Source organism: Tetrao urogallus (genome assembly GCF_951394365.1).
Source record: "Tetrao urogallus genome assembly, chromosome: 9".
Classification (NCBI taxonomy): domain Eukaryota; kingdom Metazoa; phylum Chordata; class Aves; order Galliformes; family Phasianidae; genus Tetrao; species Tetrao urogallus.
In genome coordinates this window covers 3,154,848-3,176,886 of record NC_136822.1, presented here as the reverse complement: position 1 = coordinate 3,176,886, position 22,039 = coordinate 3,154,848, and the positions used below count along the sequence as shown (strand labels likewise).

The following is a 22,039-nucleotide window of genomic DNA, read 5'->3' as shown; positions in this document are numbered from 1 at the left end:
ATGTATCAAATACACATAAAATGCTTTACATTAGATTTAGCAAATGCTTCGCTTTTAAAAACAACATGAAGTCTTTGCAGGTGGGTGCACAAACATGCATCTCTCCCACAGCCTTCTAGCCCTTGGAAGCTGACCAACATGTGGTGGGGGCACATTTCCTTTCTGATCTGATGCAGGGCATTCCTGCACATGTTCTTCCCAGCATCCAGCCTGCTGACTCAGCTCCTCAAGCTCCAACAGCAATTGCTTTGCAGGTACCTCCCTCTGCTGCAGTTTGAAACCATGCAAGGAAAGCAGTGCTCCAACTGAGTGCACTTGAGGAAATGTCATTCCTGGTGTCCAAAGTGTCTCACTATCTTTTCACTCTCTTTTTTCAGTTCCTCTATGTGAGCATCCAGGCATTCCAGGATGTGCTGGGATCTCAGTTCTTCCTCTTCCAGGTATCGGGCAGCTACTGAGCCAACTGAAGACGTAGGCAAGGGGCACTGAAGAGAGAAAGGGACAGCGGGTATTTTGTTATTTCAGCTTCCAATCAGAAACACTGCCAACCAGCAAGTCACCTAACTAAAAAGCCCCCTCTAAGGGCCTGCATCATTTCTATGCAATCACTTCGGATTCAGACTGGTATCATTGCTAACTCCTCCATCTCAGTTGCTCCCCACATTAAAGCACTGGGAGCTGGAGTGGAACAGAAACAGCCTTCCCATCTGTTGCTCTTCATGGGGGGAAACCGTGACCCCAGGAGGAGGATTGTTAGGAATTGGCTGCTTACCTTTAGAAACTGGACTTTCACTTCTGTCACCAGCCCCTCCACTGAAGATAACAAGAAGGTTTATGCTGTCACAGTACAATTCTAGAGGAGGGCACAAAACTCTCTGCCCCCTCCCCAGAGGTGTTCAAGGCCAGGTTGGATGGGGCCCTGGGCAGCCTGGTCTAGTAATAAATGGGGAGGTTGGTGCCCGTGGCAGGAGAGTTGGAGATTCGCGATGCTTGAGGTCCCTTCCAACCCGGGCCATTCTGTGATTCCGTGGCACTACAAACCCAGAAGGACCCGCTCACTCTTCCAGCACCAACTCTGACTCACTGAAGTCTGCATTTTGCTCCTTGTCTTCATAAAAATCACCCTATGCAGCATCACCTCACAACAGGGGCTCCCGAGAAGAGAAGGAACTGCCAGACTGGGCAAGCACCAGGAGTCTCTGCTTCCTTTTGTTCTGTATTAATGACTTTCTACTGCAATCCCAAAGGGAAGCACAGCCAAACTCCCATGGCAGCTCACCAAACTCCACTTCCATTCAACTAGCAATGAACTATTCTAGATTCTTTCCTTCACAGTCAATTATTGTTCCTGCCACTCATATCACTTACCCACAACTTCTGAACTTACACAAAAATAACACTGTAAGCTAAGCTCAAATAAAGGGTTGAAGAGAAGCTTCCTGCATCGGGGCAGGCAGGTGAATTACAACAGGGCTGCTTCCCATTACAGAAAACTTGCCTGGGTGTCCCGGCAAGACAATGTAACTGGTTATTCCCCAGCCCTGGAGTCCCATGGCTTTCTGGCCTTCTATCAACAAGCAGGAACAAAGAGAAACAGAAAAAAGGCTGCAAATAACAAGCCAGCCTCCCTTGCCCCACAAAGCCTCCTCTCTTGAGGTTAAAGGAACTGATTTAAAGACACAGGTGCCTGACCACCAGCAGGGAGTCCCAGTTATCACCAGCTGAAACATCTGTGCTTCCTCAGAAACTTTCTTTCTCCCTTTCAGACCATACTGAGCAAAACGCAACACATTCCCTTCTACTAAGTATCAGCCCCTAGGGCTCCTCAAGGTCTGAAGTAGAGCTGTTTGCACTTCAATCCTTATTCTGCAACCTGAAGAGCTTCTGTTCAGAATTTACAATTCTCTCAGCTCCTAACATTTATTTTCTGAGCATACCCACCATCAGTTTCAGCCTTGAAACAATTAAGACCTATTTTTGGTCTCAACAAGATCCTACAGACTCAACAAGCCTCCTCTTACCCATGCATGAGCCTCACAGACTCTACTTTGGGTTCCCCATAAATTAAAAATAGCTGTTGTCACAGCTTAAAGTACACAGCCAGGGGGAAAGAAATCTTTACAGACTGCTCATGGCCACACATCTGGAGCAAGGACCAGTACTCAGGCTTCAGCCCTTCCCATACCACAGCCCTGCTTTGACAAATTCCAGCATACAATCAGTCCTGGTGTCCCACTGCTACCTCCCCCCAACTCTTCTCTGTCCCAGTCAGTCTGCAGGCTGGTAATCACAGCAGGCATTGAGATATATGGTCTTAAATACCTCAGGCAAGAAGTGATCAAGCCCAGGTTTCCTGTATGGTGCACAAATGCTTCAGCAGCTGAGCTGCATTAAGAGGATGGAGAAGGTGCAAATACTGCTTCCTGCTAGAAAGATCACTGACTGGGAAAATAACAACCTCTGCTTGTGCAATGAAGCACTTCTTCCAGGTTCACTTATCAGCCGACATAAATGGTGCAAAATGCAACATGCCGACTACTGCAGTCCCATTCAGAGGAACCAAATTCACTGTAATGTGGTCCCAAACCAAAAGCTCAAGCAGAATTCTGAAGCAACGAAGCAGGCCGTGGTGCACACTGATATACAGCACTACTACAGGGAGAATCATGAGATTCTGGAACTTGCTCAGTGATTGTAACAAACAAAACCTCTCCCTAGAGAGTTCTGACCAATAATTACAAGACTCCCCTTGTCCAAGTCTTACCCATCTAGCAGTGCTTTCTCCTCCCTGTTTTAGGTTTGACATACGCTTGCAGAACCACACACCACACAGACAGATCTGTCTCCTTTTGCCATAGCAGAACTCAGTTCCATTGCCAGTAGTTGAATGGCAAAATGCTTCTATAGAACTGCTTACCAAAGGTACAGATTCTTGTTCGTGATTTGACTGCTTGGATGCTCCATCTGGAAAATCTTTGCCATCATCCAGCACAAGGACCAAAGAATCTGTTCCATGGAAGGCACCCGGAGCAGGGGTGGGTGACTCCACGCAGATCTTCCTACTGATCTGGGTGGGTAGCTCAGCAGCTTCGGGGATCACAGCTCCCATTTCAGCAGGTAAAGGCTGGATCTTCCATCTCTGATGATGCTGAGTAGTCTCGTCAGGCTTGTGATGTATTTTCTCTGTTTGTTCATCCTGTTTATGCTGTGATTCCTGAGTTGTCCTACAAGGCAGGTGTGAAAACTCAACTGATCGACAGTTTGCCTCTTAACAGCTGAATTTCAGCAAGAACTTGGACAGCAGTAACACTTAACACAGAGTTTACTGACAGGCAGTTTGGATTGTCAGAGCTCTCTCTCATTTCCATAGAACCCCCTGATGCACATCCAGTCACCAGGGAATTCCCTCACTCTCCTGCTACTGCAGATACCAAAAACTCCCATATGCACACATCCTAGAAAGGAGAAGAGCACAGCCAACTGTGCCAAACAGCACTGAAACCAGCACATACTGCTTTTCTATCTACAACACAGGCAGTCAAATACTAGCTGGCTTTGCAGAATGCAAAACAGCTGGGACTAAATGCTACTGCACTACTTCAAGCATAAAGGCAGATTCCAAAACAGTCCTTTTTGTTCCTCCCTGTATACTACGTGCTGGAGGAAGATGCTCTTCATAAAGCATATCATTAAGATCCCACACACCTCCATTCCTTCTGTTCTCCTTCACGGTAAGGAAACAGCATCTGTGGGTGATGCAACACTCACCTGTTCTGCACATCCCTGGGCTCATGCTCTTCACTTTGCAACCACTGAGCAGTGCCCTCAGGCTGACTCTGGCAGACCTGGGTCGTGAGATCCAGTTTCTCCCTGGCCTCTGATAGATCCTTCTTCAGCTGCTGGTTCTCTGATTTTAATTTGTTTAATTCCAAGACATAATCTTCACTGAGTGCTCTCAGGGTGGCATCTTTTCCCTAACAGAGAAGGGCTGATGTAGAACGTAGCTTTTGCAAGATATCATAGACAAATCCAGAGCAAAGTCTGGCAAGTGATTCTTTAAAGCATATTCTATAATCCCATTTTTGACTGGCAAAGTTTTCACAGCTTTCATAAGAGCTAATCAATTATAAAGGCCTTATTGTGTCTGCACTGAGACAATATGTTCATCTGCCTAGGAAAGGAAATCCCTATCGTTGCTGGCTGATGCTTTTAAAAAGTCATGAAAATATGAGTTATTCAGATGTAGTTCTCACTCATTATCCAAGTCCAGAGGCAGATACATGGCCTTGAGTACTCTCCCAGCTGTATTTCCAGGGTTCTCTCACTTTGTTATGATGGAAACTGTCAGCCTAGGCTGGGAAAACTCAGGTGACACCCCAACAAATTGCCTCAGCCTGAGCAGCAACCCAGACAGAAGAACAGCAAGCTGTACCAGGTACTTCCTAGGGGTGTGGGGGAAACACATACCCCACTGGTTTAGCTGCTGCTGAGAAATAACCACTCTCTCTGTGAACAGCTTGCTCCCCACCTTCTCCTTCCTAGGCCACGTGGTATCGTTGCCTTACTTCTATCCCTTTAGCAAAAGGCCTCCCAGCAGGAGGGCAAGGGACACACTCTCATCCCAGAAATTACGAGGTCCTGAGTGGTTACAGCCTGTAGCTCAGAAGGACACCAGAGATTCAGAATTGAATTCTTGAGGTAGACAGGCACGAATCAGAAGTGCACCGAAAGTGCACAGTGAGAGGTCTGGGCCAAGAGAACGACTGCTCCCAGGTTGGGGAACCACAATGCTTTCCACCCTACGTGTACCTCCAGCAAACCCAGCTCCACCTTTTCCAGCATCTCCGAGAGGTGACGGTTCTCCAGCTTTAAGGTCTCCAGCTGCACTAGAATCACCTAAAGAAACACAGAGGCAAACAACAGCTCAGAAAAAGAACGTCATGTGCACATTTCCCACCCTCCATTCAAGTAAAAAGCACACTTTCAGCCATTATTCCTGCACCAGCACAGGGAGTACCAAGCAAGTAACCGTGCACGCTCATTCATTTAGCTTCCAAAGATGCCATCATCCAGACCTATTTAATGTGAGCAATCTCAAAGAACTCAGTAGGGCTGCCTGTCACAGGTTTGAAAAGACAGATCCACCACCACTCAGAAGATCTCACCAGAAGGCTCTCAACGTCTTTGCTTAAAGGCTGCAGACAGAAAGGAATTATGAACACAGCAGGGCAGCATTACAAGCCCTCAGATTCCTTGAGGAGACAGCACACAAGCCTTTGGCTGCTTTTACCCTGTGCTCCACTGCTTTCCTCTCTGCTCTTTCAATCTCCATCCTCAGCCGCTGTTCTAGGTCTGACGTGGAGCCGCCTGCAGAGGCAATGGTGATGTCCCTCTGGTGTAATTCCTGTGTCAACCTCGAGATCTCCTTTCTCATCCCTTCCAGCTCACCTCTGTGAATTTGTTCAGCCTGAGAGAGCTGCTCTTTCAGCTGGAGGAAGATTTAAAAGATGTTTCAGCAAAACAGGGAAAGCGTTGGGCACGGTGACATAGAGTCGAAGCGGCGGAAAGCAAAAAGCTCTATGCAAAAACCCCTTTGCACATGCATGTCCTTCCTGACTGAGAGCCACTTCATCTCAGTCCCTTTCCATACCATAAACAAGGCTGCACGCTGTGGAAGACTGAGCAGCCCCCCAGTCAATGAAATCGCAGTCCCCTGAGCCAACCATTCCGCAACCAAAGGCCCAGGACCCTCCCTGGGGACATGCAGTAACACTTTCATAACACAGATGAGCAGTCTGCCATGCTGCCTTCCTAAGGCAGAGATGATATCTTTAAATAGCCTTGGCTTGACCTTTCTTATTTGAATTTGTCCAAATGCTTTTGATTCAATAGTAGCTTGTAGCAACTAAAGCTGCCCTTGGCAAACGTCCACAAGCTAGCTATGCACAGGGTAAAAATACACCTCTTTGTTTTCCTAACTCCATTTGATGACCACTAGTCCCCGTATTATGAGAGAATAATCATTCTCTATTTATGTTCCACATGATAAGCATGGCTTTATTTTTAGTACATTCAATCTCATTTATCTCTTTTCCAGTTTGGTAAGTCCTATTCCATTTGGCTCCTTGTATAAGAACCACACCATCCTTCTGGTCATCTTTTTCCATCTCTTGTTTTATTAAATCCCTTTTGAGATACTAGACCTAAATTGCATACACCACTCTGGTAGGAACACCAAATGCTTATTCAGTGCTGTAACAGAACGACAACACAGTGTAATTTCTTCCCTAATATTCTACACCACCAACCAGAAATACCCAGCACCCAAACCTCCAGGATTCTGCTGAGAATTACAATTACTTTAGAAAACTGAAGCAGATGATCTCTGCAGAGATCCATGTAAATACCACATGGTGATTTGTGTCCATGCCACCTCAATGCCTCCCAAGCAGATAGAACAGAACAACTGTAACAAATCTCTTTGCTCTTCACCGCTTGTAGAAGATTAATCAATTGGGTGAATGTTCCAAGCACACATCTCAGGCAGGATCTGCACCTCTGCACATTCAGAACAAGGGATGAAAGACTTCCACAAAACCAAGGTTTTGCTCAAGTCCCAGCTCCTCAATTCACACACAAACAAGAAGATAATTTGAAGCCATAGCTCAAGTAGGATGGGATGCGTTACAGCGGAACATATTTCTTCCCTGCTCCTCTTCTAGTCCAGAGCCTGCAGAAGGCTTAAGCTCAGTATTCCGGGCCTGACTTTGCACAGTTGCCCCTCCAGCATCAGTTTGAGAACATCCAGCTTACACAAAGCAACCTGCACAGCCATGCACGAAAACTTGTGAAACCTCTCCATCTCCCCTCGGCCAGATCTGTTCCCTACCCTCCCCACGTCCCTGCCTCCACATCACCCCTGGCCTTGGCTCCCATCCGCGCTTTGCTAACAGAGCGCTGCAGCCTCTTTGAGGCACACGATGCTCACAGGGAACTGCTGACTCCACGAGTGCCTTTCCCACTCTCCAGGAACAAAGTGATATTACCTTTTTAATCTCCGCCTTTGACTCGGTACGGTGCTCTTCCATTGACTGCAGCTCTTTGATACTCTCAGCCAGCTCTTCGCTCAGTTGTACACACCTTGCATTTGAAGACACCAGGCTGGGTGCCAAATGTAAAACTACAGGTTAGAATACCCCAAGAAGGAGAACATGGTCGGGAGAAACTTTGATCTCCCAAGCAGTCTCTCATGTCATAACTGAAACTGGACTCTAACCCAGACGTTCCCTCGCAATCCTTTGGGCTTGTGTACCAAAATCCTTTTAAAAGGGATGGGGATGCTGATTTAATAGATACAGTGGTTTCTCATATGTTTCTTTGTCATAATGAGATTACCAGCTTCCCATGCAAACATCTGCCTGAAAACCACCAACTCAAAGAGGAAAACTCGCTTCTAATTCTTATTTCACGGGTTTAGATCAGGTTCTTACAAGCTGCCTGACAAAGAATCCATAACCTATTACAAATGAAGGTGCTAAGCCTAAGCAAGCCAAAACCCTGAAAACACCCACAGCATGCAGTGAAAAGCAGCCAGCCAATTAGCAAAACAGTCTCACTATTAAACTCCAAAATGAATAGCATTTGATTTCTTTCGCCCTTTGATATTTTAAATAAGCCTACAAAAAAAAAAAAAAAAAAAAAAAAAAATCAGAGAGACTGCTGAACCTGATGAATACAAAACATGGGCATTACATTGTTATCCAGGTTTCATTGCAGAGCTGGGGGAAGCGAGCAGACTGCTACCTGTCCTCCAGGTGAGTCACCTCTGCCTGCAACTGCTGCTCCTTCTCCTGGGCAACATCCAGCTGCAGGAGTACATGCTCCAGCCCTGGAGAAGACAACTGCTTCTCCTGCAAGCGTTCCTCCAAGGCCCTAAGCAGAAACAGGAAATCTAAATTCAATACAAAAACATTATGCCTGATTCAATTTCCATTGAATTACCTGAAAAGTCCACAAAGCCTAACACTCAGGAACACCGGCGTGCACTGTGAGTACGTGATGTGCGCCGTGTTTTGATGTTGGTCTCCCTGAAGCAGACAGTTTTGCTGCCGTTAGCAGCCACCCAGCAAACATTTGCAAGCAATGATGCAACTGTTGGGGAGCACACAGCACCAGGTGTTGACACAGCCACTGGAACTCTCTGCACTCTGCATACTGCCAGTGCAAAAGGTGAAAGCGAGGTGATTTTCTCACCTATGAGGTCACCTCACCCAGGCCCTAATGTTTCATCATTCATTCAGTGAGAACTTTCACAGACATTCCTAAGCTCAGTGTCAAGTCCTGAAAGTGCCCCAGCACTCAGGTGAAATGGACAAAAGGCCTGCACATAAAAAAAACCAGAAACCATGCTTAATATCACCATGCTGCCCCCAGGAACCTCATGGGGTAGAAAGCTAATTCTTTCTAAACACTTCACTGAGAGTCAGTAGATTTCAAGAGCAATGCAATTTACCAAATGCTGTGAGGAAGCACAGCACTTGTGAAAAGCATCAGTGCACTATGCTGGGCATCAAGCAATACAGATCCAACTCTATGAAATGCTGCTTCTGTCCTCAGTGGGAGAACCTGACATACGCATCTGGACACGAGAGCAAAAGCATGAATGCTACCTGATGAGGATTTCCTTTGTGTGAAGAGTTTCAGTCACCCTGGCCAGCTCTTTTTGCAATTGCTCCTGGTGCAGCTTGGAGCTGTCAATGAAATCCTCCTGAGACTGCAAGGTGGCTCTGAGCTCCATCTTCTCATCCTGTAACACCTGCACAAGAGGAAGAAATGGCTGCTGCAGGGTTTGTTGTAGATTGGTTTGCTGTTATGAGATGCTGAACAGATTTTTAAGGAACCCTTGCAAGCACTGCAGAGCACCACATGGCTACAGAGGCATCTTTGAGGTGAATCAGGAACTTTACAAAGGCTCACTGCTTTACATTCAGCTTCTCAACAATTCCTTCACTGACCTCGAGCATTTTCTTGGATTGCCTCAGTTCTTCTTCAACTCTCTGCTGGTCTTCCAGAATCATGCGATTGTTTTCAGTCAGATCATCCACCCTCATGTTAAGCCTCTCCACCTCCAGCTCGTTGGCACAGACAGCATCGTTGGCTCTCTCCAGCTTGCTGGTTAAGTGCTGGATTTCTGATCGGCTCGCCAGCTCCATCGACTCCAGAATCTGCTTCCGACTGGCAAGCTGACTCTGCTAACAGCAAGTGGCTTGCATTTCATATTTGTACAAAGGTATTGAGGCAAAATTATAGATATTACAGCACACCAAACCTCTGTGCAGAAATGGCGTCTGTTTCTTGGAGCAACAAGTCACACTTTTACAGGAAGCCTGACTGTCTGCCCTCCAGGGAATTAGGGAAGCAGTGCTCCAGGGCCACGAGGCAGGGAAAGCTTCTGAAGGTAGATAGAACAAAAAACCCAAGGGGCCCCTCTGATTCCAAAAGGGGTTCAAAGAGGGTCTCTGGAAAGAGGATCACAAATCACCCACGCTGTTCAACCATGAGCTAAGGACAAACTGCTTGTTGTTTTCTGCCCATTAACCTAAGGCTGCACCAGCACAGAAGGTTTGCAAATATCATAGAATGGCTTGGGTTGAAAAGGACCACAGTGATCATCTACTTCCAGCCCCCTGCTGTGTGCAGGTCACCAACCAGCAGCCCAGGCTGCCCAGAGCCACATCCAGCCTGGCCTTGAATGCCTGCAGGGATGGGGCATCCACAGCCTCCTTGGGCAACCTGTTCCAGTGCCTCAACACCCTCTGTGTGAAAAAACTTCCTCCTAATCTCCAACCTAAACCTCCCCTGTCTCAGTTTAACACCATTCCCCCTTGTCCTATCACTACCCACCCTCATAAACAGCTGCTCCCTCTCTTGTTTATACACTCTCTTCAAGTATTGGAAGGCCACAATGAGGTCTCCCTGGAGACGACGCACAAGATGACCCAGTCATTACCTCCACACCAGGTCAGAAAGCAATTCCTGGTGCACAGGGAGGAAAAAAGCCCCACCAAGCAGATGAAACCCTGAACTGGGTGCAACCACTAATTATGCTTTGCTTTATGCAATAAAATACATCCTTCTGACAGCTTGCTTCAATGCTCACTTTGAATGTTTCATTGTTTTAATGGCAGACAAAAAAAAAAAAATCATAGTTACAAGGAATGCCTGACTAGCAAACAATGCATGCAGTATTATTTACAAGCACAATGCTTTATTTCATGGCATTTCTTTCCACAGAGCTGACTGGGGAAACGTAATAAGCCAGCTCTAAGAATTATTCCCTTTGCCTATTCCCTTTTTGTACAGTACCTTATAATTTCTAAAGGCTGAAACAAAATATTGGAGTGGTCCTTTCCTCCCCATACCTAAGAGCAGCAACTCCTGCTGGCTTCAGAATCGCCCCTTGTCTGACACACAATGCCTCACAGCTGAGCAGACTGCAGGAGCACCGCCTTTAGAAGGCTGTGGTATAATTTGGATTACAGCCTTTTCATTATTTGAATAGTCATGACAGAAAACGTAATCAAGAAGGGGCAAGAGTTCAGCACACAGCCCAACGAGACGCCGTGGCACACGACCTGAGCATTTATTTCTGCATTAAGGAGACACTTCAGCAAGCCCTCCTTTCCAGGCACAGGACAGCACAGAAATCAAGGTTACCCCGTGGACTTGGAGGACTGTGTGTATTGCATGGAGGTGCTCAGCCCTACCTGCCACTGCCATAGGCAGCAATGACAGGTGTGAGGAAAGCCAGGTGAAAGATGGGAAGTGCTCCGTGGTCGCAGATCTCAGCTTGACCTCATGCCAGAAAGCAGCCAGACATACAAAAATGCACTGAAACATCCCAGAGAAGAATGGAGTATTTTCACACTGGGATTTTCAAAGAAATGGAGGGCTCAGGCAGTCTGCTCATAGGGACAGTGCACCTAACTTACCTATACTGCTAAGGAAAAACCACCCCAAATTTCTGCTCTTCTGCTAAGCAGTCGGTTCCTCTGTGCTCCACGATAGCAGCCCACACTCCAAGGACACATCTGCTCTCAGACAATTGAGCTATCAATGACACAAAGACAGCAGAGCAGCAAGACCTTCTGCTCAGTGACTCTGCATTGTAGATCTGCTGCTGTCAGCCTCTCACAAAGCCCCTGTCAGAGCCCAGCTTCAGCCCTGCCATCACACACATCCCCCTCACAGGAGCTCCCACTCAAGAGCAGCTCAGCAGCCCATTAAGTGTGAAGCCCCCAGCAAGAGGTTCTTATCAGTGCCTGCTGTGATTGTGGCAGTGTGATGGCATAGCTGTGCTCTCAGTCAGTTCACCTGGCTCTGCTGCAGCACCACTAACTCACCCAACAACCAGCTTTTCAGGGACAGCAGCCCCACTATTCCTTGTCTCCAGGAGATGAAAAAGAAAGGAAAGGAACAGGACTGAAAAATGCTGTTAATTCTGCACTTTGTGGAAGTATTTGCCATTGGGGAAGGCTGTTTTTCAACCCCGTGCTCTGAGCTGGACACAGAAGGTACATTTTTAGCTACTGGCAGGTAAACAGCTTCAAACTAAACAACCTGATGGAGCAGCTGCTTTCAAACATCATATGCTGTGGTCTCTGGCTCTCAGGGAAAGCTCCATCCTACGGTCTTCTCTGCTAATTGGAGTGGGGGAGTGAGAGCAGCAAGAGGTTTACCTAACTTCTGTTGACAGCCTCCAGATCTTTTTTCCACACAGCACTTAGACACGAAAAGCTTATTCCATTGGGACATTAAAAGTCATTTCAATGGCAACCTAAACTGGATTCGAGCCTGAGAGATTTCATTAGTCTCTTCCCCCCTCCCTGCCCTCCCACCTGCTGCACAAACAGAACAGAAACTTTCAGCACATATTAACCGTACCTGAATGAGCTCAGACTGCTCAGCCAAAGCCTTCCTCTGTGCTTCCAGTGATGCCACCTGCTGCTGGTAGAGCAAACGCTGCTTCTCCCAGTCAAGTGATTTTTGACGGAACTCCTGCAAGGACAGCAGGGATGGCTCAGAGCAGCACATCCACACAGCTGACAAGGTTGCCCCCTCCCAGCTCGTACCCATGTTTGCTCTCCCTCCCTTCCACATCCTCACACACCTTCCCTCGCAGCAGGGAAACCATTAACCAGCCATCTGATGCACCGTCTCAGCAGCACAAAACCCCTCTCACACTGTGCTCAGTGCTGCGTTTCCCTCCCTCCCAACTTAAAATATCAGTGTCAATTATGGCTGTTTACAGACGTTAAGTGCTAAAAGGCTCACAGCTCGTCACTTGGGTTTGCTGTCAGACGTTTAGCAACACAGACTGACTTTGCAAAACAGGCCATCACTGGAATCACTGGCAACCACTAACTGCAGAGCTCCAATGCTATCCTCAGCTCCAGCAAGTGGATGCTACATCTTACCCATGCCTCTGTTAGCCTTGTCTAGAGGTACACTGGAGAAAAATGGAGCCTGGTGAAGCCCAGCACAGCAGGGAGATTAAAGGACAAGACATGGCTGAGAAGAAGTTTTGTTTGTAGCTCCTCCTCCCTCCAAGAAGTGAGATGACAGCCTCACCACACGGGAATTCATTCCACTCACACAATTAATTGCTCTTCCAGCACTTTCTTCCTTTTACTCAAAACTGAAGAATAAGAACTGCAAAATAGTTTACCCTGTGTACTTAGAGGCTCCAGTGCAGGAAATACTCTTTACGACACAAGCAATTGAGGAGAGCTTCACCAAGACAGTAGGTGAATCTCTCTGGACCAGGATTCACAATTCCTAGTTGTCTGAATAGAATCACCCAAAATAGTGAAGCCCAAAAGTCAGCTCATACATATGAACCAATTAGCAGCTGCTTCCCCATCACCTACCTCCAGCTTCCTGCTCAGTCGGCTCATTTCAAACTGGTCGTCCCCTTGCCTCTTGTTGGCCTCTTCTCTAGCATCTCTCAGCTGTTTCTTCTGCAGCTTCTCATAGCTTCTTCTCAGCCTAGCCAACTGCAAGAATTCAGTGAAAAGGGCAACTTTGTTCAAGGCCAGCGGGCAGGAATTAAACAGCACACTGAAGGAAGGCAAACAAAATAGCTTCACGCAAACAATTCCCCCAATCAAGGCCACACAGCTTGCAAATGAAGATTTCTATTTGTATAATGAGCCTATTATACTGATAGGATCACAAAATACGCTGAGTTGTATAAGAGGAGCAGGATGCCACGCTTAAGTCATGACATCAGCAGCTCCAATTAGACCTCTGTCTTATCACAATGGGAGCATGACTGAAATATTGAGAAGATGGAGGTCTATATGTAGCTGTTAACGTGGCATCTCCTCTCTCTACAGGTGGCTCCAAGTGTGTAGCAGCAGCAGAACCTGAGGTCCATCTCCTGGTGCCAAACAGAGGGGCAGTTCTACATTCTTTGAGGTCAAAGCGAAGCTCAGGTGAGAACTGGAACTCTCCCACTCGGCAGGAGAAGGAAGATTTGAGAATTGTCATTATACATAATATCAGCACTACTTCATCTGTCATCCTCTCCTTAGATACACGACGTATTTCACAATAAGTGGAAAATGCCAACAGAAAATAACACTCCTACACCTACTGCTAGAATGCTAAACTCTTATCAGAAGCACAAATGAGGAAAAAACAACCAACACTTAAATGACCCTCTGTGCAAACCATCACTTGCAACTTCCACATATTTCTCCATCTGTTGAGCTCCCCAACTCAACTATTTAAACAAGCTAAGTTTCCAAACGGTCACTATGAACCTCAGAAGACATCATCCCCAACTTGGGAACCAATGGAGAACTGACATCTCAATCAAGACCTCATGACCACACAGTGGTCAGGAAAGGTTCTCCAGGGTCCTGAGTCAGCAAGGTGCTTAAGCACATTCATTGGGAATGGACAGAACGTGTTTTGCCAAACGAGTCAGGAGATCACAAGCACTGGTTTATTCTTTCAGCAATCTCAGACAGGTGGACACTGTACCTGTAATTTTACTGGTAACGATGGTAAACTGAGATAGAAACAATTTCCCCAATTAGTACTAACTACAGACTAAGGAATAGTGCAGCTTAATGCCATCTGCATGAATACTTCATGGGTAAAACACAAGTGCACAGCAATTTTAACCACAAGACACACACTATATTCTAGCCACTGCAATTTAGACTGATCTGGCCAAAGCACCTTAGCCTTGCTCTGCAGCCTATCCACTATTTCAGTGGGAACATCTCCTGTTAATCACACTGAGCAGGAAGGTGTTGTAAATGAGGACAGATGCCTTCTGTCACCAAAGCTGAGGCTACCAAATTAATTTAAGTTATGGCTTACAGTGAGCATGAACCAAGCTGAACTCTCCAGGGAGAAAAGGTCAGTGCTCTGCTGGCTGCTCATGCCTCTTAACTCACTGCTTCTGACAAGCAAGCGGAGACAGGCAGAATGAAGGCACCAACATGGAATGCTGCTGTTCCACCTGCAGGACACGGTGCGTGTACCACCTTGAGGAACAGAGCTTGTTGAGATGGAAGCTCTGACATCACTTTTTTCAAATTATTCTCCGAGCATTCTTAGGTTGTTTTGGTTTTTAAGACTGATTCGCTTTGAGAGAACAGAGGCCCCTCCAAACAAAATCACACTCAGTGGAAGCAAAATGATGACGAGGCTGCATTCCGATCTGATCTCAGTTTCTCCATAGAATCAAGGCTGGTTCCACCACCACCACCCATTTTAATTTAAGGAAGTGCTGAAGGAGCAAACTGCTGCTGCCTGTACCCATAGCAACTTCCATACAAGCACTGTGGTGACTACGCTTGGCAAACAGAGGAAGTTTTTGCACTAAACCTCTGCAGATGTCTAACGTATGAAAACTGCAACTTAGAACATATTCTTATTCCTGCAGATTTCTTCGTCACCACGTTCCCCTGATGTGCCAAAAATAGGGCCAGCAAAGCACAAAAACATCACTTTGTGCTCAGTGCTCTCTTCCGTAAGAACACAAGCACCAAAAGAATGGGAAGCTTTAAAACCATGACACTTAAGCAACGGCAACGATGCCAAGCATTTCACCTACCTGATCACATATCGACTGGGATCTAAAAACCAACCTTCCCTTTTTGAAACTTACCTCCTCTTGAAACTTCTTCAGCTGCTGCTCGTATTCCCTAACCAAGTCCTGTTTGGCTGTTTCCATGTCTTCCAGCTGCTGCCGTAACTTGCCAACCTGAACCAAGAATTAAAAAGCGGATGAACAGAACGCAGACAGATTTCACTGGCTGTAAAATAGAGGGATTAGTCTTCATTTCATAAGTAGAAGTGGAAGTGGTAAATGAATGTTAAGAGGTCCCAGTTTCCCAAGGTGGGGTCAGTTCTTTTGAAACAAATTTAGCTTATGTCCACATCTCTGGTTGGCTGGGATGAGAACTGCCTCAGTTCTGGCCTCGTGTTTTCAACCAGTGCCTCTTTCCACTTATTGAGATGAAGCTGACACTTTTGCCTTGCTCCAAGAGGTTGCTTTTCTTTGTCATTTTCATCAAAATGTTTATTATAAACATCCATTATGATTTCAAACTACCTACCAGGAGAAGAGATGGCCATGTCATTCTCTTACCATAGTTAGATGAAGCAGAGATTCCAAATAACGCATGGACAAAGAAAGAAACAGTGCTTTGAAATTCTTGGGAAAGACTTCCCTTCTCTTGATCCAAATCCTTTCAATCCCCTTCTTTTTTCCCCTCACCCTTTTCCCTTCTCCCATCCACGACCCAAAGTAGTCACCTTTCTAAATGCAGGTCCAGAACACAGTGAGCCAATAAACAGGCAGCACAGTAAAATCAGAAGAAATCATCAGTGAAAATTCATATGAATAAACCAAGAGTATGAATATACTGCAGCAGTGCTTTTAACCATAATGCACAATTTTGAAATCAGTGCTCACTTCTGGTGGTAAAACGTACCACAGGAAGCTCCTGCCTTACTTAGCACAGGTATTTGCTGATCTTAACTCTTTGCTTCGGCTTGACATTTAAGCAAACACAAAGAGAAGGACATTTTTCACACAGGGTGGTGAGGCACTGGGACAGGCTGCCCAAGGAGGCTGTGGATGCCCCATCCCTGCAGGCATTCAAGGCCAGGCTGGATGTGGCTCTGGGCAGCCTGGGCTGCTGGTTGGTGACCTGCACACAGCAGGGGGTTGAAAATGATGATCATTATGGGCCTTTGCAGCCCAGGCCATTCTATGATTCTATGAAACAGCAAAAAAAACCTAACTCAAAACTGATGAAATAGTCAGCAAACTCTGAAGTTCACGTGCAGCCTTTCTGTACCTCTTTATGCTTTTCCTCCAGCGCAGCCCTGGCAGAGGAAAGTTCCTGCTCTCGAACACCCAAGCAAGCTTCCAGCGCCTGGGTCTGTCCCTCCCATTCCGCCTTCTTGTGAGCCACCATGATGTCAATCTGCTTCATCAGCTCCTGCAGCTCAGCTTCACAGGACGTCAGGAACCCACTGTGGAAGGGAGCGAGCTTCAGGTCACAAAGAGGAGCACAGAGGCCCTGCATCCCCACACCAGTGATGCCAGTGATTGGTGTGGAACATCACCGGGCAGAGACCTAAACTTGGCAGTGACCAACAGGGCATGCTTTGGAAACCACAGACAGAAGAAATGGCCCCACACATGTCGTGTGCTTTGTCTTCTAATGTCACAGCAAGCCCCCATGACCACTGGTCCCTTTGCCTTGCATTACCCAAGTAAACCACAACACATTCTGCCCATCTTTTGCATTGCCCCTAATTGCTCTCCAGGCACGGGCATTTTATACCCACTTTCAGTCATCAGAGAAACCTCCCAGCTCCCGAAAACAAAGGTGTATCACTAATGCAGACAAACCCCTAAGTGGAGGGGGTTGGATGACAACATGATAATGAAGAATAAAACATCCTTGATCCATTGGGGAGAGCACACTCCCTCGCGATGCTGCAGCTTCTAATTTGGTGCAGTAATTATTGAAGCCAATTCAACCAACTCCTGTAAAACTTCACAAGTGCTAAGCTAGGGACAATATTAAGGCTTGCAAGATACAGCCCTGGAGGGCTGTGAACTCCATGATGATCTTCACCCCTTTAATTTGGCTGTCAAATGGAAGGCTCTGGAAAGGAGTGGAAATCAATAGGTTAAGGGATTGAAATTTCTCTGCTCCCCCAGAGCATACGCAGACTTCACAAGCTGACAGTTTTTCTATAGGGAAAGAAGTAGCTCTTACAGCAGCCAAAATCAGTTAAATTGGAAGTTCACCCTGGCCTGCGAGTTAACCAAAAATTAGCAGCTATTATGCACAGCAAGAACATTTCCTTCTCAGCATCTGCTGATACACAGCTATGTCTAGACTGCATTTATGCAGCCAGTTAGCTGTAGAAGATGCAGCACTGAGTCACATTCTCAAAGATAACAATGAAAATGGTGTCAGTGTCTTTGGTTTCGTGTATAAATAAAGCACTGTTATTCCATTACTGGCACCGCAGCCTCTCTCTGGGATCTCCAAGTCCAGAGGCCTTCACCTAAGGGTGCCTCAGGGACAAATGGGTGCCTGCAGCTCCAGCACAAGCAGGAAGCAGCCAGGCGCTCTCAATACAAACACGTCTCATTAACCTCACTGGGCTCTTAAGAATAGTATTTATTCACACTGCTACTTAGCGTCATTCCTGATGCTACAAGGCAAGAGGGGGAAAATAAACGGGTAATGTTTTTAGAGTTGCGAAACACGGAGATGCTAACACTACGGGCTGCAAAGCGGCGAGGGATCGCTGCAAAGTGCCGAAGCAGCCACGGTGCTGCGGCCACTGCGTGCTGCACCGCCTGCCTGCAGGAGGTACCAGATGAACACCAAGGGCCTCACTGACACCAGGAAGCCTGGCAGAAGGGTGGCTCGCGTAGAGCATAAGAAGGAAGCCCTACAGGGAGAGCGTTGTAAAGGACTGGCACGCACTCGTGCATACGTACCTCCCCTGGCCATTCCTCTGCATTCCCGCCAGCAGAGCCTCCATCCCCCAGCGCCGGTGGATTCAGCAGCGGGGAAAGCACGCAAAGCAGCGGGAGGGGAAAGGTGGGGAAAAGGCACAACGCCACGAGAAGCGGGCAGAGGCACGAAGTGACGGGGCAGACAAATGCTTGGTTGCTACAAGAAGGCTCTGCGCCGGGGGCACCGGGGGCACCGAGCACACCGGGCACACCGGGGGCACCGCTCCCGCTCGCACAGCGCTGCCGACCGGGGCGGGGAGGGCACGGCGGCGGCCGGTGATGACGGTGGCGGCGGGCGCCGGAACACCGCGGCGGGATGGGGCGGAGCGCTGCTGGCCGCTCCGAGAGCGTTGGGCCGCCCGAAGCGCCGCGCGTCCCCGCGAGCCGGGGGGTTGGGAGGGGTACGGAGCTGCCTCGGAGGGAGAGGATGGACAGCGAGGTGCAGAGGGACGGCCGCATCCTGGACCTGATCGATGACGCGTGGCGGGAGGACAAACTGCCGTACGAGGACGTGGCCATCCCGCTGGTAGGTGCGTGGCGGTACGAGTGCTCCCAGCACATAACGGCTGGGCTGTCCCGAAGCTGCTGGGGTCACAGAATCACAGAATGGCCTGGGTTGAAAAGGACCTCAGTGCTCATCCATTTCCAACCCCCTGCTGTGTGCGGGGTCCAGCAGCCCAGGCTGCCCAGAGCCACATCCAGCCTGGCCTTGAATGCCTGCAGGGATGGGGCATCCACAGCCTCCTTGGGCAACCTGTTCCAGTGCCTCAACACCCTCTGGCTCAAAAACTTCCTCCTAATCTCCAACCCAAACCTCCCCTGTCTCAGTTTAACACCATTCCCCCTTGTCCTGTCACCACCCACCCTCACAAACAGCCGTTCCCCCTCCTGTTCATACGCTCCCTTCAAGTACTGGAAGGCCACCATGAGGTCTCCCTGCAGCCTTCTCTTCTCCAAGCTGAACAAGCCCAGTTCCCTCAGCCTTTCCTCATAGGGAGCTGCTCCAGCCCTCTGCTCATCTCAGTGCCCTCCTCTGGACCCCTCCAAGAGCTCCACGTCCTTCATGAGCCAGCAGTGTGCTCTTGCAGCTTGGAAAGCAAATGGAATCCTGGGCTCCATCAGAAGAGGGGTGGCCAGCAGGGGCAGGGAGGTGGTTGTACCCCTCTACTCAGCTCTTGTGAGGCCCCATCTGCAGTACTGCATCCAGGTCTGGAGCACCCAGTACAAGAAAGACAGGGAGCTGTTGGAGAGGGTCCAGAGGAGAGCCACGAAGATGATCAGGGGGCTGCAGTACCTCCTCTATGAAGACAGGCTGAGGGAGCTGGGCTTGTTCAGCCTGGAGAAAAGAAGGCTGCGGGGTGACCTCATTGCAGCCTACAGTACCTAAAGGGAGCCTACAAACAGGAGGGGAATCAACTCTTTGAAAGGGTAGATAACAGCAGGACAAGGGGAAATGGTTTTAAGTTGAGGGAGGGAAGATTTATGTTGGATGCCAGGGGAAAATTCTTTACAGAGAGAGGGGTGAGGTGCTGGAACAGCTGCCCAGAGAGGCTGTGGATGCCTCATCCATCCCTGGAGGTGCTCAAGGCCAGGTTGGATGGGGCCCTGAGCAGCCTGGTCTAGTGTTAAATAGGGAGGTTGGTGGCCCTGCGTGAGGCAGGGGAGTTGGAGATTCATGATCCTTGAGGTCCCTTCCAACCCTGGACATTCTGTGATTCTGTGATTCCTGTACTGGAGCCCCAGGCCTGGACACAGTACTGCAGATGGGGCCTCACAAGAGCTGAGTAGAGGAGGACAATCACCTCCTTCTCCCTGCTGGCCACCCCTTTTTAATGCAGCCCGGGATATAGTTGGCATATTTGTCTTCCTAATCACTTTTCCAAATGCATCTTTGCAGTTGTCACTTCAAGGACAGCAGTAAACACACTGCTCTCTGCAGGTAGGATTCCCTGCCTGTGAACCCTTTGCCATAAAAAGACATGGTAGCCATAGAATCATTGAATTTCTCAGCTTGGAAAAGACCTTAAAGATCATCAAATCCAACCACAACCAAACCATCCTACCATTGCACAGCTCTACCACTGCTAGGCCCCACCTCAGCCATTTGGGAGCTCTCCATGGATACGGATGTATGTGAGGATCCTCCCCTTGTCTGTTAGCACAGGCGTAATTTGGCTAGCACCAACTAAGTAGTCATGCCAAAATCATGGCATCTGATAAGCTGATGGTTTCTGCCAGCAAAGAGACACTTCCAAATTGCCAGTGACATCAGTGGGCTTTAGTCCTTACATCACAGTGTGTCATCGCTCTTGGAAGAAGTGCAGCTCAGGACCTTCCCAGCAGAGGAGGCGAGGAGCAGCTTCTCTCCTCCAAAATCGATAATGCACAGCAATTCCTGCCAAGAGGGAAAGGTTTTGCAGAACTGTAGTTCTCAGGGAGGAGTACCCAACCCCTCCTTTGCTTAGGATAATGTGTTTTTGAGGCAGGCTATGTGTCACAAACCGCTTCTTTGCTGATATTTGCCATCACCCTGTGTCCAGGTTGAGAAACATGATGGCAGCCTCAAAGCAGGAAGCCTCATCAATTGACAATAAAAACAAAGGTGTAGTTGTGGATATGCAGATCCCCGGGGATGGGACTGGCTCTGATCATATGGAGAAGCCAGCACAAATTCAAGATTTGATCAGAAGCTCTGTGAAGGAGCTATCAGAATGGCTGTAACGTGAGAGCCTATCCTGAGCATCTGATCAGTGCTCACTGCAGAGATCTCCCTCAGCTGGCATGGCCCAAAGTCATTTGCTTTTCTCTGAAGGGATTTTATGTGGCTCATGCTGAGATTTCCGGAGATCCAGACTCAGAATTCTTGCCCCGTGTCTTCTGCAATAACACACTTTGTGACTGCACCGATGCAGCAGCACAGGGAACAAATAACGTAAGGAAGTAAAATGAAATCACATTTAAACTCTCCTTCCTCCTCCCTGCATGCTGAGCAGCCTGGTGTTGCACTTGGTGGGGGTTTCTGACATCTCCTGTTGTTACAGCACGGCCACACCAGAGTTCCACGTGTAGGAAGAGGAAGGATTTCTCACCTTGCCATAAGAAAGGGATTTGTTACAAAGCCAGCTGTCTCAATACAGCTACAGTAAATGCAATATCTGTATTCTGGGCAGCGACAAAGAAACACAATCCAAACAAGCAGTGGAATAATTGCACCATGCTATTATTTACTTATTTTGCATTTTCTATATATTCTCCTTCACTGCGTGTGCAGTCTGAGTACATAGCAAGGCCCCAGGGCCCTGGAAAGCCAATTTACCTTTCAGATGAAGCATCATAATCATATGAAAAGAACATTGTTCCTCACTGGGCTTAGTAATATTTTAACTGAATCAGTATGTATGATACGTATTGTTCAGATGCCCCCTCTGGTCTCATTTGTGGATTTTTGTATTTATTCATATGAAGTCTTCGTCACCTGCTCCTTTTAGGAAGCTTGTTATGCACAGAATGCTTTGTACCTTTTTTTGTTGTTCTCAGAATGAGCTCCCTGAACCAGAGCAAGACAATGGAGGTACAACGGAGTCTGTGAAAGAGCAAGAAATGAAGTGGACAGATTTGTCTCTGCAGTATCTCCATGAGAACGTCCCTCCCACGGGAAACTAATGAATCCAGGGGACTTCATGTAAAATTATATCTTCTGTTAACTTATTCTTTAGTTGGTGCCAATTCTGTTCTTAAATGTTTTCTACACGTGATAAAAATGTACTTTTCACTGTCTGGAGTTGTTCTTGCATTTCAAAACTCGGGATGGGACGTTTGTGAGCACGGAGGTTTTATGTCCCAAGAAATAAAACTGTGTTTTGTGTTAGAGTTTGCTATCTAAAACCCAGATAACCACAGGACATTGCCAGTGCCCACCTCCGTATATTTTCCAATACACATTGTTTAAACAGTGCCATTTGTGCT

The 22,039-nt window shown here is 47.7% G+C and overlaps 2 protein-coding genes across 4 annotated transcripts; one reads left to right on the top strand and one right to left on the bottom strand.

Moving 5' to 3' along the window:
* Positions 1-326: 326 nt before the first annotated feature.
* On the bottom strand, positions 327-18,099 carry CEP63 (centrosomal protein 63; the record flags this gene model as incomplete). Of its 3 annotated transcripts, none has more annotated exons than XM_079539745.1 (14): positions 327-485; positions 2,918-3,224; positions 3,769-3,974; positions 4,810-4,896; positions 5,291-5,488; positions 7,047-7,161; positions 7,804-7,932; positions 8,670-8,815; positions 9,015-9,248; positions 11,944-12,057; positions 12,930-13,055; positions 15,188-15,283; positions 16,386-16,563; positions 18,038-18,099. In XM_079539745.1, 14 exons carry the CDS (start codon positions 18,097-18,099, stop codon positions 327-329), a joined length of 2,157 nt encoding a protein of 718 aa, XP_079395871.1. The 3 variants fall into 3 exon arrangements, with proteins under 3 accessions (XP_079395871.1, XP_079395872.1, XP_079395873.1); XM_079539746.1 differs by having other exon boundaries at positions 18,056-18,099; XM_079539747.1 differs by lacking the exon at positions 9,015-9,248 and having other exon boundaries at positions 18,056-18,099.
* Positions 18,100-18,500: 401 nt separating this feature from the next.
* ANAPC13 (anaphase promoting complex subunit 13) lies at positions 18,501-21,844 on the top strand (the record flags this gene model as incomplete). The annotated part of the gene is made up of 2 exons (XM_079539664.1): positions 18,501-18,599; positions 21,611-21,844. The coding sequence occupies 2 exons, from the start codon at positions 18,501-18,503 to the stop codon at positions 21,734-21,736; spliced, it is 225 nt and encodes a 74-aa protein (XP_079395790.1). The 3' UTR covers positions 21,737-21,844.
* Positions 21,845-22,039: the final 195 nt, after the last annotated feature.